We start from the raw sequence: 19,176 nt of genomic DNA, 5'->3' as shown, positions 1-19,176 counted from the left end.
AACGGGTCAAAAACTAATTTAATTAATAAGTATGCCCATTAGGGATCTCTTAAAATGAATCAATTACAGCCTTAAATGGGATCTAATATAACATGGTCAAGCTGTAGCGTCAACCTGGAGCCTCCCACGTTGCACTTGACCGTTCAAGGGACCATGCATTACATTCCAGAGAGACTATGGATCAGTCAACAAGAAAAGAGTGCCAACATGATGTGATCAGACTAGAGATGAGCAAAGTTGATGAAATTTCGTTCAAGCGGAACAGGCCATTTTGATGAATACGGTGTGGCTGGGGTAGGGCTGGGAAAACTTGAGGTTGAATTCCTCCAATGTAACCAGCAACATTTTGCAGCTAAATGTGAAATGAGGCAAATATTCAGCAGAACAATAGTTTTTTTTAGCTCAGACAGCCCAAGCAACAAATGAATTCATTAATAGCTGATAAAGCTGGCTAGTGGTGAGAAGAAATCATAACTTAGCGTTTTACACAGACACATAGGCTGAGTGCATGAACAGTGTTGCTGCTTTGGAAAATAGAAAAGGTTCTCAGGGGAGATGGTGAGCTACACAAGCACAGCACCCTGCTTTACAATAAGACAGCAGACTACTTTGCAATTAAAATTATGCGGTATGAAAATAAAGATATTTTTTAAAAAAATGTAAAGAAGAAAACATCATAGCAAGTTGGGCATTAAAAGTTTGAAAAAAGCAAACATTTTAAGGAGCAACTGAAACCTTTGACAATTGTTTAACATTAAAGTAAAGGACGTGATTCTTTAGATCTTTTTTCTACGATTCTCAACAGGCTCAGTCTTGTCATTTAGTTACCAGAGGATGGGCCCCAAACCTGAAGCATAGTTTATATTAATTTAAAAAACTTGCTATATAAAGAATAAAAGGCTAAGTACACAATCATCAATATAATCAATATAATCCTGCCAGCAATGGCACTTATCTTGCAAATTCAACATGTTATTTTAAAAATGTACACTTTTACAAATTGTTTTATGCTTGTTATATAGCCATATTTAGTCAGTGACTAATTATCATCTCTTGTAACACAGGAGGAAGGATGATGGCATTTTGTCCTACAAGGAACACCTGCCAGTTACACGAGTAGTGATTGGAGATACATATCGTTCGTCATCAGAGGCTAAGTTGTCCATTGACCCTCTGCGTTGTTATGGAGACAGTAAGTGTTTATAAATTATAGGAGATACTATTTTTTTTATAAATAATCTTTGCTTTTATTGCAGCATCACAATTATGCGATATTCCAAACAATGAAGGACGTTTATGAAAAGTGATGCGTAATTAAAGTGTGCAGTAACACCTAGTAATTAATCAGTCATCAGCTTTCATTTCTCAAACTGTACTAGAAAAATAGCATCTAGGATTTTGCGTATTATACCATCTTTTCTTACACCTGCACCAGTTTGCTATGTTTTCTACTGTACCTCAACCTATCACTTATTTTATATTTATTTAGGGTAATTCTGCTGGTGTGATAACCTGACTTGCCTTATTTGTATACACATAGAAATTGTAGCACTGGGACTGAATGGCTTCATAGAACCATCATTTAGTGAAAAAAAAGTAAAAGTGTTTTTGACAGAACTTACATAATTATTTCTTTTGTTCAATGATTTCACGTCTTAGCAGAGGAGCTAATCGAGAATGTGTTAGCAGCCCTCTGTGGTTAATGAGAAAATCCTGCCAATCATACTTATTTGTGATAAAAGATAATAGTAGTGACATAAAAGCCACACTTCACAGATGGGACGCCGTTGCTAATGCCATCAGCTCTGCTATTTATTTCCATATTAACCAGGTTTATTATTGTGCAAACAGCAATCAATCCTGGGGAAGCTAGTGAATATGAGTGTTGGGTTTGATTTTCTTGCTCATCAAGTAGTCTAATTAATAAAAAGGTTTCTTTGTTATATTAGTTTTCAGATGGCTATGATAACTTAGTCATTTTTGTTTTTCGTGTTTTTTATGGTTAAGAATGTAAGAAAATAATTGCTTGCAGAGCCAGTAGATGAACTATGAATATTTAATTGATACTCAATGAAGAACTGATGCACTTATAGTGCAGCAATTTTGTATGAGTTACAAGGTTTCAGTCTTCAGAGTGGAGCAAATGAACATGTTCCCAAAATTCAGGCATTTATGTTGTGTAACTTTTCAAAATTCTGTAGGGTCATGCAGCATGCTGCTGAGCTATTTAATCTATCAGAAGCAGGTCTGAAAAAAATGGCATTTTTTCTGGTGACTTCAACCAACCTGCTGGCAAAAATGACTACACATCTCTAGTAATTTGAGTTTTCACCATCCAAATTGCTGCATAATACATCCAGCTCGTTGGAGGAAAATCGCCACCAATATTTGGCAGTTTCAAAACTGGCAAAAAAAATGGAGCTTGATATATCTCCTGCACAGTTTAAAGTTACATGAGGTGTCGCCCACAGACTATTATATTATTTTCAACACTATCAGCTAATTAGTTATGATATAACTACCTAGGGCCTGATTTTGAGTTAGGAGCAAAGCAAAAAAAAAGAGCAACTTTGCACCTGGACAAACCATGTTACAATGCAAGGGGTGCAAATTTACTTTTCTTTTGGCACACAAGGGAAATACTGGCTGTTTTTTCATGTAGCACACAAATACTTGATAGCTTTATTTTTACACTGAAACTAAAGTTGATATGTGCCATGCCGTATCCCAACTATAAATTTGTGCTTCCATTTTAAATTTACCCCACCCCCCCTCCACTGCAACATGGTTTTGCCAAGTTGCAAATTTGCTCCTTTTCTTCCTTTGCTCGTAACTCAAAATCAGGCCCATATTGTTTTCCAAGTGTCTCCATCTCCTGAGTGAGAAAATCTACAGAGATAATTACAGCTCTGGCAGGTGTAGCGGCTGTAAATGTTATACTGGCAACTTTGGTTTGTCATTGCATATTCTGATTGGGCAGGATTTAAAATCTGCTCAGAAGGTGGCTTGCTGGATTGGCCATCAGCAATATGTACCACGCATTTCTTTAATTTGTTCCAACCCCCAAGCAGCTAGATCTGTGAAATGTGTCCCTCCAATGTGCCACCAAGATATCTGCCCTTTGGCAGCCTAAATAGTCACACATATGTTTAAACAAAAACATAAACAATGCCCTGCTATAGATATTTCTTGTCAAAGAATAACCCTGGTGATCTTGCAAAATATAAAGAGACTTTTCATTACTTGTTTCACTGTTCCCAAATAATAATTTTACATAGGTTTAATTCTTTATTACAATATGTTTTTGATGATTTTGCCCCTTTAAGCTGTGTAGTAAGTATCGAACGCAGCAACTTGAGTTTGTTTTTGAACAGAAAAAATTCTACAATGTAAGTAATACCTTCACTTTATTGTACTGTTCCAATGCGATAAAAGAACACCGTTGGGACAAATATCATGTTAGTTATATTGTACCAATGCAATGTTTTCAATTGTTCAAGAAACATTTTTCATAAAGGTCTCTGAGCAGTTCAAAATGTTGCTGGTAGCACAATAAATCATGCATTGCTTTTACCTTAAATATTGTCCGTAAGACAGTTTGTTTACAGCAAGTTTTATAGGGCATCGAGGTCAGACGCAGTACTGAAAGCTAAATAAAAGAGTAAATATAGTTGTATACAAAACTGTAGCAAATTTAATGGCAGCTGTTGGGTTTTTTCATTCTTAGCATATATAATGTACATGTATCATAAATCAAGTATAAGTATTGTCGCTGTTGACTTTAGTTGAAACTTCAGCTTTAGGTCGCTGTGTCTTTAAACAGATCATCCACATAGATTGTGTCCAAAACTTTTCATGTCTCATAGGTGTTTTATTCAGATCAAGGTTAATTCTGGGAGAGAATTCAGAAGATTTGTCCTGAAGTTGCACAGGATTTAAAATGCCCATTAAATAGTTGTCTTTGTATCCCATTTTATAGCTTTTATATATGCATGTACTGAATACACAGTCAATATAGAACACTCGGCAATCCTCAAGATTCACACCAGAGCTTCACAGCTTCAAAGGGATAACTAGATCCACAGGTCACGCTTGTAGGCTCACATGTGCAGCAAATGGACACACTTATCCTCCTTGTGTCATAAGCAGATTGTATCTGATGAAAGAAAGGCTGTTATATGTCGCTTTGAAATGTTTTGTGTTTTATACAGCATTCTAATCTGTGATGAAATAAAGAAGACGTGTTCATTTGTGCAGCTGTGAGCCTTCAGCTGTTTTATACAGTATACATACCAGAACATTTATCCTGAGTACTTTCCTACTGCTTATTGTGTTCTGTATGAACTCACTAATTATAAAATGCATTATAGCACTTATAGTAGCAATAACTGTTTTGTAGTGCTTGTGTGCTCCTCCTCTCTGCATGATGCTTGACTTCTGATAAATGGGAATCTCCTTCAAGAATTGTGACTGATAAATTGGCTTATAGAACCCACAGTTGGAGGTATTTCAACAATGGATGTGCCCAAGGCCCCATCAGCAGGTTGGATTTATACAGTTAGCACAAAAGTAAAACGCTTCAGGCAGGGGGAAACATACTGCTTTACGCTTGCAGTTACAATGTTATTTTCATATCAAGGGGTATATTTACTTAACTGCGGGTTTGAAAACGTGGAGATGTTGCCTATAGCTACCAATCAGATTCTAGCTGTCATTTTGTAGAATGTACTAAATAAATGATAACTAGACTCTGATTGGTTGCTATAGGCAACATCTCCACTTTTTCAAACCTGCAATTTAGTAAATATACCCACAAGTGTACTTGAGCTCTGCAGTAAGCATGTTAAGGCATCTTGTCCACTCTATGCACAGATTCCCAAGTAAGACTGCATACAAAAGATGATTGTCCTACTCCATAGGTACATTAAGCCTGAGAAGTGTTTAGCTGAATAGACAATGCAGCATCCAAATCATTTAGATTACAGATTATTGATCTGAACTGAGAAGTTACCATGGCATGCGTAGTGAATGTTGGATGGAGCATGACTGAAAGAAATACAGCAAGTTCATGCGGAACAATAGTCAGTGATAACAGAGGACAAAGAGCATACACAACTATCTGTCTTGGTATGAGGGTTCTCTCATTCATTTTTGTTAAAAAATGCCTTTTTACATGGGGTCAATTTATAATCTAGATGTACTATGTGCGACCTTAATAACCTGTAATAGGGACTTTTATATTAAAATATTATTAGACTAAAAAGACATGACATTTAGTAGGGTTGGGCAGTCTGTACATGTCTCACTTTTATTCATATAGTGCTAGAATTATGCAATGCTTTACAATTTGGAACAAGCACAGTAATATAATAAATCTGGGTATTAACAAACAGACAAAGAGGTCAGAGGGTCCTGCTTATTAGTGCTTTGCTCTGTTAATTTTGAGACCACTGTTAAGCAGATAAGCATTATTCTTATATATATTCCTGTCACTGAATATATTGACAGTAAAACAGTAAAATATTTAAGCTGTTCTTTCAATATTATAGTGTCAGCTAGTGGTAGACATTGGAATTTAGTTATGCAAAGTTCTGTAGTTTTGTTTGGACCCTAATGAAAACATTTTCAATTTCTCATTCTCAGCAATTAAATTAATATGGGTTAGGAAGTGCCATGTTTTTCTGCTCTAATGGGGCATACCTGGCTGAAGATGTCATCACAAGGGATCATGTGACATACCTAACGAGGCATGCACCAAAGTGCTGCCAAGTTCACCAGTGCACCTGGTGTGATGGGGTCAGGGTTTACTAACCGTTAAGTCCAAGTAACTGCTTTAGAATTGGTCATGTCTGAGCATCAGCTACCTCCCATGGCCTGTTAAAGAATACTTTTATTTATTTATTTATTTTCAGACTATTCGGGTAATAAAATTGTTATACAATTCATGTGCTGTGGTATATGTGCTAATGTCAAAATACAAAATGATCTTTATGTAAGATAAAGCTGTCCATTATAGTTGCTTTATTTTAAATTTGTTTCTTGTGTAACACGTGTTTGATTAATCTGATTTAATGACATTGGGAAATAACCACTAATTGGGAGACAGAGGCTCCATTCCCTAGAAACTATGTTAGAGGTAAAATTTGTATCTTTCTTTGGTGATAGATGTACCTTAGAGGTTATTCATTCAATTATAGATCACACAATACCCTTTGGTAAGATATCGCATTAGTGTGTACGCTCCCACGATCATGTTTTATCATACCAAACCACATCGTATAATTTGATTTGATTTTATAAAGTTCCTAAAATCACAATCTTTTCAGCAAATGGTTATGAAAGATAATAAAACTCAGATCTGAAGGTAAATTGTGCAGCTGTATATGCATGAATCTGCATGCTCATCGGGACTTTCAGTTGTTGGTAAAATTGTTAAAGAAATCGCATCTGCAATAATTTTCTGCAGTGCGTACTCAGCTTTAAACACACTTATTCCTGAGCAACTTATTGTTGAGCTAATTCCATAAACTATGCGCTTATTCAATGTGATTGGAGCACTCAAGGTACTGATGTAGAATTGACATGGGAGGATTATACAATTATAGTAGGCTTTTATAGTTATGTGTTGGCTGAAACATAGGTATTTATTATCATAATAAATACTCACTTTTGTGCTTTGAGAAATCATCATAGTCACCAGCCACTGTGATAAGCCAGTAATATAAGTCATATAGTCTTGGAACAGCATTTAAACATTATGCGGTAGCTTTGGCACTTTCTGAACTAATTAAACATGCAAGATTATTTCAATGCTACATGCATTATTTACAGAGAGACAACATGCACATTCTTTTCAAGTTTTTTATTGTTGCTGACATAAGACATGTTATTTAATCCCATCTTTCTATACCCTACTGTTTTAGCATAATTCGGGCTAAAGCAGCCAGATTGAATGACATCATCTGTGCATGTAAAATCAGTTTACCACAATGTTACTGAACCAATTATTAGTAAGAACAAACCCACCTAATGATTGTATACCCACACAGTGATGGAACTACCATTGGTGCGCCATGGAGATAATGGTGCCCGCTGCATGGCAGATGCAGAGGGTCAGGCCCCCCCTGGACCCACATCTCGCTAGTTCCACCTCTGTACCCACACACATAAAACCAGTATTGCACGCCCCCTAACATTTTCTAAATGCAGAGATACAGAACAGTCATACTACTTGTTAACACTAAACTGCAGTCATATATTTTTCTGTTTACTAATCTATAAATAGTTTAAGAGTCATTTGAGGATTACAGTATGTATGTGAGAGTGAGGGAAGCATTCAGTTTCTGTAAGTCTGTTGAAGGACGCATCAGAAGCATGTTGGAATCTAACATGGGAACAATTTCTTGAGTTCAGCTACGCAATAGAGGTGTAAAACAATATAAGATATGTCATATTTTAAGGTATAGGAACTTTTATTTATATATTTGATAAAATTTTAGCATTGGTGGTCATTTAGTAGCTGTGCATATACATATAGCTACAATCTGTACTGCAAGGTACTGTTTTCGGATATGTTCTATGTCTGTATTAATGCATTTCAAGCATGTCGGTTTTATTGCAATCGGCTATTATAAGTGTCACATTTACGTACCCCACCCACAGTCTGTAGATGAGGTGCAGTTGGTTACAGATCAAGAAAGCATATGGAACCCAACCATGATCTCTAGTATTCTATTTTCCCAAACAAACAGCCATTGTATTTTTTTATAATAGTCTGAGTACTTGCTGTGCTAATGTAGTAAAAGAGCTTTTGATCTATCTCTGCTCATTGCTCATAGTATTATAGTCACTCCTTTTGTTCTTGCAGCACAAAGCCCTATTCTACGTTTTTCCAAGGATCTGGCAAATTAGATGTAAAATTCTGGAAATTGCAAGCACAATCAAGAAACTGACATGCAATTTATAATTGGCCACACAAGTGTGTTATTTTAAACAATTCACTCCAGCATTCTTCCATGAAATGCCTTCTCTATACTCTAGTGTGACAGGTCTAATCTGTAGGTCACAGGGATAAAGAAGTTTCCAAGCAGGCAGGGCCGGTGCTAGGGTCCATGGCGCCCTAGGCAAAATCGGCGCCCTCTCCCCCCCCCCCCCCGCAAAAATCGGCGCCCTCCTCCCTCCTCCCCCCTCACTCCGTCTTTTCTTACCTTGTCTCACCCCCGCCGCCTCTCTGCTCTGTCTCCTCCCCTCCACTCACTGACACTAGTGAGTGGAGGGGAGGAGACGGAGCAGAGAGGAGGCGGTGGTGAGCAATAGCCTCTTCCCCCCCCTCCCCATGCATCTGAATGCTGTACGGCGGCCGTGACAGGTATGGTCAGCGGTCGCCGCACAGTTTTAAAATTGATTTCCAGTTCTGTGGCGCCCTCCAGGCGCCCTCCAGAGCCCGGCGCCCTAGGCAAGTGCCTAACCTTGCCTAATGGGAGCGCCGGGCCTGCAAGCAGGTCTTTGAAGTAAGTGATGTTTATTTGGTCACACTGGTTGAAGGTACCAGTGAGCAGGTCAGATGAAAAAAGAAGAACAATTTACAATACAAAACAGTGCTTTTTTATATAGTTTTGGACACAGCCTCACAGGATAAGCCAGCCACCTGAGGTCTGAGCTATTTTTAGTATCAGGATGCAATATGTTTACAAAAACATGGATTTACATGCAATGCAAACCTAACAATATTTACACTTATCTGTGATATCCTAAAACTTGCTGTGATTTCCTGCATCTTGTTTTAGACACAGAGGAAATCTAACAGCAAGTCTAATTAAACCTTTCTGTGCCTCCAGGTGTGTTTGGACATCACATATCAAAAGGTCTAATTAACATGAGATTAGCATGGGTCCTGTCTGCAGACAGTTGCAGAATACACATTTGCTCACTTGAGAATTCCCAAAGAAAAGTCACAAAACCCCAAACAAGTCATTTCACTACACCAAAATACACAAAAGACTTCCTCAACAAATGCTTATTGCATCAAATATATACCTCAGAAATAATGCATATCCCCTAGCAAAGTTAAAGCAAAAACGAATTTCTTCCCTGGTCTCAGAAATAAAGATATTTCCTTTACCAAAATACACACAATATCAAAAATAAGTACATTTGCAATTATATAAATAAGCACCTTGCGCTATTTCCTTTAAATAAATTTATACCATAAGTTATTTATAAGGGATCCAGTCACATCTAGTATTCAGTTTTAAAGGATAGTTTCATCATCTCTTGTAAAAAATATACGTTTGTGGGTGTAACCCCTGACAGGTATGTCATGGCGGTGTTATAAGTTGATTGAAGATTTAATTCCTCTGGATCAATTTCTTTAGGGCTCACAGCAGGTAATAGATGAAGACTTAACCCACCAAGTGTTGATCCGGGAGAACTGCTGCCTGACTTGCCCAAAACACAGATAAAGGCATGGATATCAATGGGGACAAACCAATGGGACATATTTATTACAAGGTGGGAAAACATGAGGCAGTAGTGTAAGGGCTCGGTGAGGGATGGGGTTCAGCAGGAGAGATAAACAGGGTTAAAACTAATTACAATCCCGTGCCACGTGATTAAATGAAAATGAACTCTGATGCAGAATCATACTTCACAATACTAATAGTTGTATATAATAGTAAAGCAATAACAGTCTACCTAATGCTATTAAGGATGCAAATATAGCTGTAGTGGTATATTCAATCAACTAAATAGCAAGAATCACCCACACACATTTCTAGCGTTGTAACTTCCCATAGGTAAACACTATGGGGCCATGCTGAGTTGGACACATACGCGTAAAAATAGTAAGCTCTAAAAAGCAGCACGTAGCAAAAGCCATATGCTGACTTGGAGGTATCTCAAGATACACCCAGCTCTACATCAGTCACACATGGGCAGCAAAATGGCGTAGTGGCTTGCACTTCTGCCTCACAGCACGGGGGTCATGAGTTTGACTCCTGACCATCACCTTATCTGTGTGGAGTTTGAATGTGCTCCCCGTGCTTGCACGAGTTTCGTCTGGGTGCTCTGTTTTTCTCCCGTAAAAACATATAACTAGGTTAATTGGCTGCAATTAAATTTACCTTAGGCTCTCTTGGTGTTTCTGTATGTTAGGAAATTTAGACTGTAAGCTCCAATGCGGCAGGAACTGATGTGAATGAGTTCTTTGTGCAGCACTACGGAATTAGCTGTGATATATAAAATAGCTGATGAGTACACTCAGGTACACACTATACCCCAGACTTATATCCCAGTTATACCAGGTTATGAACACAAGAAAAGTTTTTTGACATTTGTTTTAATAGCGAAAAATGCATTTACTATTAAGTTTAAATTACATTATAAAAGAACAGTATAATACAGCAGGTAGATTTTCTCATAAGAATCTGTCACCTATTTAATGTGTAAGTCAAGAGAACTCACAAGTTTGTAGCTTGATGATTGATCCACATAGGTATGGATATATTTTGATCTATTTGCAACTGAATAAAGTAAAATCATGTAATTACATTGTGCCAAAAATGGTGAAAATAGATTGGGTATAGATAATTATGTTTAAAAAACAATGCTAATGCTTACAAGCTAATGCTTAATATATGAATTGATTTAAATAGTAATCTTATACAAAATCAGGTATATTATATATAATGTCTGAATATGTGCACCCAAGATGAGATTTAAATACACAAGTTATTGGTTGATTGTTTTTCTTCTTGTTAATTGAATAATTGATTGTTTTGATGCATAATTGATACACCAGTCACTAACATTAATCTTGGAGCCAACTGGATAATCAAAAGGTTTAGAAGAATATGATATAGAAAACACCTCATAAGAGTCTAAAATGATCTGTTATTTTTTTTAATGAGTATAAATTAAACGTACAAGAAAAAAAACAAAGTTGCAGTTTGCTGAACTGACCACACATTCATGAATACATTGTGGCTCATTTGTATACACACTGATGGTTGGTACAGAAAATAAAACTCATATTGTGGTCTCATATGAAAGGTGTAATGTAGTTCATGACACATGTATTTTATAATGACACCGAACAATTCAAAAGAAGATAAAATGGTAAATAAACCTCAGTAATGCCATATAGAATAAAAGCAATGGATAATCTGCTAACAACTCAGTGATGTAGACACCAGGATTATTGGCTCATAAACAGAAAATAGGAGATACAATAGTGAAGTACGTGTAACAGCAAGAAATGGAAGTGTTTGTGGTCATTTACAATTGAAAAATAAATAAATATAAAAAAAGAAACAAAAAACAAACAACAAAAATTACATCTATTTACAGTATTTCTGTATTACTTATTCAAATGATTTTATTTTCTTCAGTAGCAAATTAGCTAAAATGCATTCATATTTGTGTGGTCAAACAACAAACTTTAAACTTGTTTTCTTTTAAGTTCTCTTTATTTACACTTGTTAAATAGGAAACAGATTATTGACCAAGTGTAAATATAGGAGGTTTTTCTGCTTGATATCTTTTAAATTAATAAAAAAAAATACTTTTGATAATCTATTATCTCAAACATTAAGGTGGTGATTTATGTGTCAGTTGTATAACACAAAATGTAATCAGTTATTCAATTAACAAGGAAGGGACTAAATCTACCAGTTCACATAATTAAACTTCAGTTTTGCTGCTTATCACTGCTACACGGATAAAGGACACAGTCAAGAAACACATCGCAGACGCTATGTAACTTCCAAGCTTTGGAACTACTCTCATATTAAGTCACTGTCAGTGGCCACGTCAGTTGCAGGAAGATACCAGTGAACTGTTTTTTCATCTACTCCACATTAGTGGAATGAGCTGACATGTTTACAGCTAATAAGTGCTGCAGGAGGATTGCAAACCCTGAATATTCCATCAACAAGTTACTGCATTTCATCCAATCGAGTAATCTAATAAGGTAAAATAAGGTTGAAACAGCTGAACTCCTTAATCTTGCAGAGCCAGGCACATCAATGCGTCCTGCATTCATTTAGTGGCAGCATTATGGCCGTCCATCACAAAACTCTATTTTTTACAACGTGGCTACGATACTGCAGATACTTTGTACTCTATACCTAGTGGATAATTTCTCTGCAATTATTAAACACTCACAGCACTGGGGTCTTGAGTTTGATTCCTGACCGTGGCCTTATCTGTGTGGAGTTTGTATATTCTCCCTGTGTTTGCATGGGTTTCCTCCGGATGCTCAGGTTTCCTCCCGCAATTCAAAAAAAAACATAAAAGTAGGTTAATTGGCCGCTATAAAAAAAAGTGACTCTAGTCTATCTGTGTGTGTGTATGTTAGGGAATTTAGACTGTAAGCTCCAATGGGGCAGAGACTGATGTGAGTGAGTTCTCTGTACATTGGAGAAGACGACAGTTACACTCTGGGATATAAATAACTCTACTACTACATAGGCATGCCACAGGGGTATCTTTCAGGACTCACCACTGGAGCAACTTTCTGGACTAAATAATTTGTATATTACATTTGATTTGCATATTACACTTTGTTCTGCATACCACTTGGCAATTTGTATCTTTCTGGTCAAATGTCTGCAATTTACATCCTTGCCATGAGGCTATTTGCTCTCAGGAGTGAATCACTTGGCTTAGGTATCTGACAGAGACACACCACATACAGCTAGGTGTGGGATTAAATCAAAGTCGGTAGGTTAGAAAAGGTAGACTCATGTGGGACAAAGTGATGCCTACCCCTAGATAATCATGCGTGCTATATAAAGCAAATGTATAGTAACATAGTTGTTGAGGTTGAAGAAAGACACCAGTCCACCAAGTTCATCCTATTTTGGATCTCCTGTGATCCCTATCTTATATTTGAAATTTATCCAGATAAAGCGACCACCAATCTGTTTCAATCAGGAAAAAATCCCTCCTGACCCAATATTGCAGTTCTATATCTCCCTGGATCCACTATTGTCCTTTATTCAATTAACGATCGTGACCATGAAAATATGGAAATGACATTGTAATATTCATGCACTATATATTTAATATAATATAATTACACAAGAGAAAGGTAATTGTGCACTTGCAAAGTGTGAGAGAGTATAAATAAAGTTCAAACAATCTTCACAACAGGTCAGACAATGATTAGCAGAGGAAATATGAACAGTATATGGGAAATTGCAGAATATAAATCATTAAATTGTAATATCTCTTGAACACATTAGAGTATTGATTTACTTTTTCATCTTTAAAATGTGATTCATTGCAGATGTTATTAAAATCAATAATGTCTGGCTAATTGTAACAGAACAGAAGGCAAGACACAAGCTAGTGATGTATTTAAATGGACTATATATCATTGCTGGGATATTTGTTTCAAACAGTGTTTTTGCATTGCTTTTTTTTTTTAAAGCTTTAAGCTATACTCATGTGTTCTCTAGACTATGGATAAAGGAAACATTTAGTGCTTTTCTTACTTTCATATCATTATTATTATTTTAAAAGATACTACAAAATTATTATATTTTTTGGCTCTTCTAGATTGTGAAGGTAAATTCCCTTAAAAAGTATAATAAACATAAAGGTAAATTGTCAGGTAACCTCATGAAGGGTGTTTCAAAAATGGATTGTGAGATGTCTGTTCAGGTAGCTATTATTACAAAGGAAGGATACAGGGAATGTTTTGTGAATAAGGACAATATGTAAACAAAAATCCCTTTATTTAATGTGACAAGTTACTAATTACAAGTTCCTGTCCAGCAGCTGGAGTTTTTGGGCAGTGGCAAATCTTGGGTCAGTGCCGTAGACTTATTGATGCATTGTCTTCGTGACACTACAGGATAACCTTAGGGAACATTTCCTGATATAAACTACACCAGCACTTTTGATGGTATTTAAGTGACTGAGGTAATTTACATCTCACTTTTGGGTTAAGCTAATAGAATTGTAAAGTGCACTGTATATATTTATGTGTGTGTATATTTCTGTGCATATGTCTCTAGATATATACAACATTAAAACCACTGACAAGTGAAGTGAATATCTTTGATTATCTTGTTACAATTGCACCTGTCAAGGGGTGGGATATATTGGGCAGAAAGTGAGCAGCCAGTTCTTGGTGTGTTGGAAGCAGGAAAAAGGGGCAAAGGTGTGTGACTTTGACAAGAGACATGTGATGGCTAGATTACTGGGTCAGAGTATCTCCAAATCGGCAGGTCTTGTAGGGTGTCCCCGGTTTGCAGTGGTTAGTACCTACCAAAAGTGCTGATTTCATAGCTGAAGAGTTCCGAACTTCCACTGATATTGATGTAAGCACAAAAACTGTGCAGCGGGAGCTTAATGGAATGGGTTTCCATGGTTGAGCAGCTGCATGCAATTTTCACATTACCAAGACCAATGCCAAGCATCAGATAGAGTGGTGTAAAGCACACAGACACTGGACTGTGGAGCAGTGAAAACGTGTTCTGTGGAGTGACAAATCATCATCATCATCATCAACATTTATTTATATAGCGCTAGCAAATTCCGTAGCGTTTTACAATTGGGAACAAAATTAATAAAACAATACTGGGTAATACAGACAGACAGAGAGGTAAGAGGGCTCTGCTCACAAGCTTACAATCTATGGGAATCTCCCGATTCTGGCCATGCGCAGGGTGCTTTTGCTTACAATGCGCTCATAATTGACAGATACGTGTCTTGATGAATCAGGCCCGTCATGTTTGCTCTGTACTTTTAAATGCAGGATTGTTTCCTTGATGTAACAAATAAAGTATGGTGACAGCGTTTTTTCTATTTTTATTTTATGGAGGTGGAATCTTTCTGTGTATCTTTGTTTACACAAATGTAACTCTTTCAACTTACAACAATAGAAAGGTACATGTGCAGACTTTGGTTAACATGTTAGCTATTCAAAATAGATAATACCTTTGCCCTCCTAAATGCTATATTGAAATGTACAATTTTAATAATTGTGTCCCTTTAACATTAATTGATTTATGTCTAAAGCATGTTATGAGAAATGTAGCCCATAATTCTGAATAAACTTTGAACATGATATATGTTTTGGTAAGATCTCTTTATAGAAACTAATATTGGATTTTCTTTCCCATGGTTATTTATCATGTCCACTATACACTGCAAAAACATTCATCTAATACACAGGGTTTCTACACATAGTTAGTTATTAATATTAATGCATTGCAGAGCACATAATCTCTCTGTGCAAATATTGTGCCTCTAAAATTGTGCAGCTAAAGACTGTGAAATATTTATCTACTTTATAACAGTGGACATGTCCGTAATAGGAGTTACAGTGTTGGGTTATGTTTCTATACATATATCTTCAGGCGCCGGCTGGGAGAGGCATGGCCTGGGGGCACACAGGCGGCATGAAAAGGGATGCGGCAGCGTCATTGATGACGCGGCCGCATCTGATGTCATCAGATGCGGCCGCGGGGGAAAGTATTGTATTTTGCATCCGGGGGCGGCCGACCGGCCTACCCCCCGGCCCTAATAGCGGCCTGACCGAGCGGCCCAGGGGGCCACTGCGCCCCTGTATATCTTACCTGCCATTGCAATAACAGTTCCTATAAATGTATATTACCATGCATGTGTTTTATCTACTAAGGTTCAGTGATCAAATACCAGCAAAAGGATTCCATACAATCCGAAATGTAAGATGTATTAAAATATTAAACAAGCAGTAGATTATAATAAAGCAAAAAATATCATCAACGCTATGTAATGCAATCAGAAAAAAAATGCATTGTTGTTTGTTTAAATATATGCATTAAAGTATGTAATTGTTTTTTTTAACAACTACTTTTTTATCAGGTTTTATAGTCTTTGAAACATGGTAAACAATCACAACAAGAATAAAAATAAAGGTAGTGGGAGAATCAGGTGTGGCAGGGGGGAAAGGGTTAGTAAGAAGGGAAGTTAGCGGGGGCGTGGCCTGGATGAGCATGGAGTAGCAAGCACAGTTACGAGCTCTCCATCCCAGATATCCTGTTGATCTCCGTTATAGTGGAATAAAGAAACTTTTGGACCCAAAACTGTGCATCCGAATAGTTGCTGTACATAGTGTACCTGTTTTGATAGCGCTCTTGCCATTTTACCCGAGACTGGGAGAGAAAGAGTTGAGCATCTGGGTAGAGGAATACTACAGGCAGTCTGTGGCAGTTTGTGGCAGTTGATGACTGCTGGGACATAGCGCCTCTGTAATACCACATACTGGCCTAGGTGAACACAGCCTGTGATATCCATCTGATACAGGTACATTTATATCCTTGTACAAGTGAGGAGTAACTGAATTGGGCTCTGGACTTATTTGATTTTCATTATCAGTGTTGTTGGAGGAGATATACCTTTCTCTGTGAAGATAACTGGCTGCAATGCACTGCTGGCAATACAATCTGAGCTGTACACCTATATGTAATTAAAGCTATACAGGTTACAGGGTTGCATATAAGCTTATAGGATAAATATCATCCCATCTTTCCTGTGAAATTATGGGCAAACATAACCAGTCCACTGCAGCGGGAAAATTGGACCGCTTTGCTCGCTCCTCCACTACAGCCTCTGGTTCAGGAGATGCATCACATCCCGTTACCCCCCCTTTGTCGGCTCCACTGGTGGACCCTGAAGTTACATTACAGCAGGTCCTGCAGGCCATTGGGGCATCTGAAAAGCGTGTTACGGATAAAATAGGAGAGGTGCAGGTGGACCTCTCTCTTCTCCGGCAAGACGTGCAAAAAATCAGGGAGAGAGTGGGTGAAGTGGAGACACGTGTGTCTACATTGGAGGACACTTCTGCACCAGGTGCGGGCCGGTTGGAGATTCTGGAGTCGCAAGCCTCTCTGTTTAAACAAAAGCTTACGGATATGGAGGGGCGTTTGCGTCGCAGCAACATTCGGTTGGTTGGATTGCCCGAGAAGGCAGAAGGTGTCTCCCCAGAATCCTTCTTGGAAAAGTGGTTAATCCAACTGTTTGGTACAGATTCATTTACAGCCCAATTCGCAGTGGAGCGGGCCCACCGTATTCCAACTCAAGCACCCCCTCCTGGAGCCCCCCCACGCACTTTCATAGCCAAATTGTTGCACTATCGTGACCGAGATACCATTCTACGCTTGGCTAGGCAGAAAGGTTCAGTGGAATACAATGGTCAGCGACTAGCAATGTATCCTGATTTCGCTCCGGATGTACAAAAGAACAGGGCTCAATTCATTCCAGTGAAGAGAAGATTGAGAGATTTACAGATCCCATATGCCATGATTTTCCCTGCCCGGTTGAGAGTGGTTTCGGAGGGCCATACATCCTTTTTTGATACTCCCCGAGAGGCTGCAATTTGGTTGGACCGCCTAGCTGCTGCTGGACGCTGATGCTGGATGAGTACTTTTTTATGTCTCTCCTGATAGTCCTTTGGACATTGCTGATTTGTCATTGATATTATGCATGGTATTTGCTATACATAATGTAATTTATCTTCTGTGGTACAAAAAAAAATTAAAAAAAATGTATTTCGCTCAGGTGGGGTCTGTGATTTTCAAACTAATATTGAAAGGCCCACTGTAAAAAAAATAAAAAATATGTAATGGGCTGGAGAGCCCATGGCTTTAAGGCCGTTCTTTTCCTCTCTTGTCTCAATTCGCCCCTTTTCCTTCCTTCCTTTTCCTTCCTCTATCTTCTGGTATTTTGCGGGTTGGCGGGTGACCTTTTTTGGTAGTGTGCTGGCCTGCTGAATATCTTAAGGTAATTTTAGTTAGGGTTTAAGGTATACTTAAGTTGGGTGGAGTATACAGGGTGGGGGTATGGGTTTAGTATTAAAGTTATTTAAGTTGTGGGTAGTTTTAATGTTATCGCAAATATATAGACAAGGATTATATGTGCTTATAAGTATGTCAATGTATGCTCTGCAGGGGTGTGGGATGCGGGGTAGTGAGATAAGAGGGACTACTATTATATGTATTCTGGTACATCTGATAAGGAGCTGAAAATTCTCTCCTGGAATGTGCGGGGCCTAAATAATGCTGTGAAACGTTCTCTTGTACTAAGACAAATTAGAAAAAATGATCCTGATATTGTTTGTCTATTGGAGACTCACTTACACGGTGATAGAATACTCGCCCTTAAAAAAGCATGGGTAGGTAGGGCATACCACTCTACGTACACGACTAATTCTCGAGGGGTCTCTATATTGGTACATAAACGTCTCTGCTTCTCCTTGGAAAAAATTCAAGTGGATGCAGGGGGAAGGTTTGTACTGATGAAGGCTGTCATTAATTGGGTTCCGGTGATTCTGTTAGCTGTATATATACCCCCACCGTATAATGGTGAGGTGTTAAGGAAATGTGGAGAATTCATGGCATTGTTCCCAGATGTTCCAGCCATTTGTATAGGGGATTTTAATAATGTGATAAATGGAGAGGTGGACAGATGGCGAGAGAAAAATGCTGTAGTTGGCAACTCTAAGTCGGCTTTTTCTGCTCTGGTTGAGGAAATGGGGTTAGTAGATGTATGGCGTTTGAGGCACCCAGAGGAGGTCCAATTCTCCTGCTTTTCTACATCGTTAATGCATTTTCAAGAATTGATCTGGCTCTGCTGTCACACTCTCTGGTACCGCTGGTGAGGAGCGTGGAATATAGGGCTAGGGGGATCTCTGACCACTCGCCACTCTGCCTATCTATTGATTTTGCAATTGATAGAGGCCAGTCCTTTTGGAAATTAAATCCCTTCTGGCTCTCCTTGATGGGTACAGGAGCGACCTTGGTGACACAGTGGGAAGGCTTCTTTGTAGATAATCTGGTAACAGCAAGGCCACCTATAGTTTGGGACGCTTTTAAGGCTTTCCTAAGGGGGACATTAATTGCTGGCATAGCTGAAATTAAAAAGTCGTCCAGACAAAAAGAACAGATATTAGAGAAAAAGTGTAAATCCTTAGAAGCACAATACATTGCGGACAAAACTGAGGTTGCAACGGGAACATGGCAGTTGGCCCAGAGAGAGTGGGTAGAGTATGTATTTGAGAAATCCAAACGTAAATTTCTGTTTTCTAAGCATGTACGATATGCAGAGGACGATAGAAATGGTAGCTTCCTGGCTTATCTGACAAGGGCGGAGAGGGCAGATGCAGCAGTACCGGTTATCTGTGATGAC

The 19,176-nt window shown here is 38.1% G+C and overlaps 1 protein-coding gene across 2 annotated transcripts in view; it reads left to right on the top strand.

Moving 5' to 3' along the window:
• CNTNAP2 (contactin associated protein 2) overlaps positions 1 to 19,176 on the top strand; it is a 1,405,747-nt gene that overhangs the window by 1,197,753 nt on the left and 188,818 nt on the right. For both annotated transcript variants that reach the window (XM_075212518.1, XM_075212517.1), the window contains exon 15: positions 1,065 to 1,192. In XM_075212518.1, coding sequence (XP_075068619.1) covers positions 1,065 to 1,192 — 128 coding nt within the window. The remainder of the gene's footprint in view (positions 1 to 1,064; positions 1,193 to 19,176) is intronic.

This window comes from Mixophyes fleayi, chromosome 5 (assembly GCF_038048845.1).
Source record: "Mixophyes fleayi isolate aMixFle1 chromosome 5, aMixFle1.hap1, whole genome shotgun sequence".
Classification (NCBI taxonomy): Eukaryota; Metazoa; Chordata; class Amphibia; order Anura; family Limnodynastidae; genus Mixophyes; species Mixophyes fleayi.
This window is presented reverse-complemented; position numbering and strand designations above follow the sequence as displayed.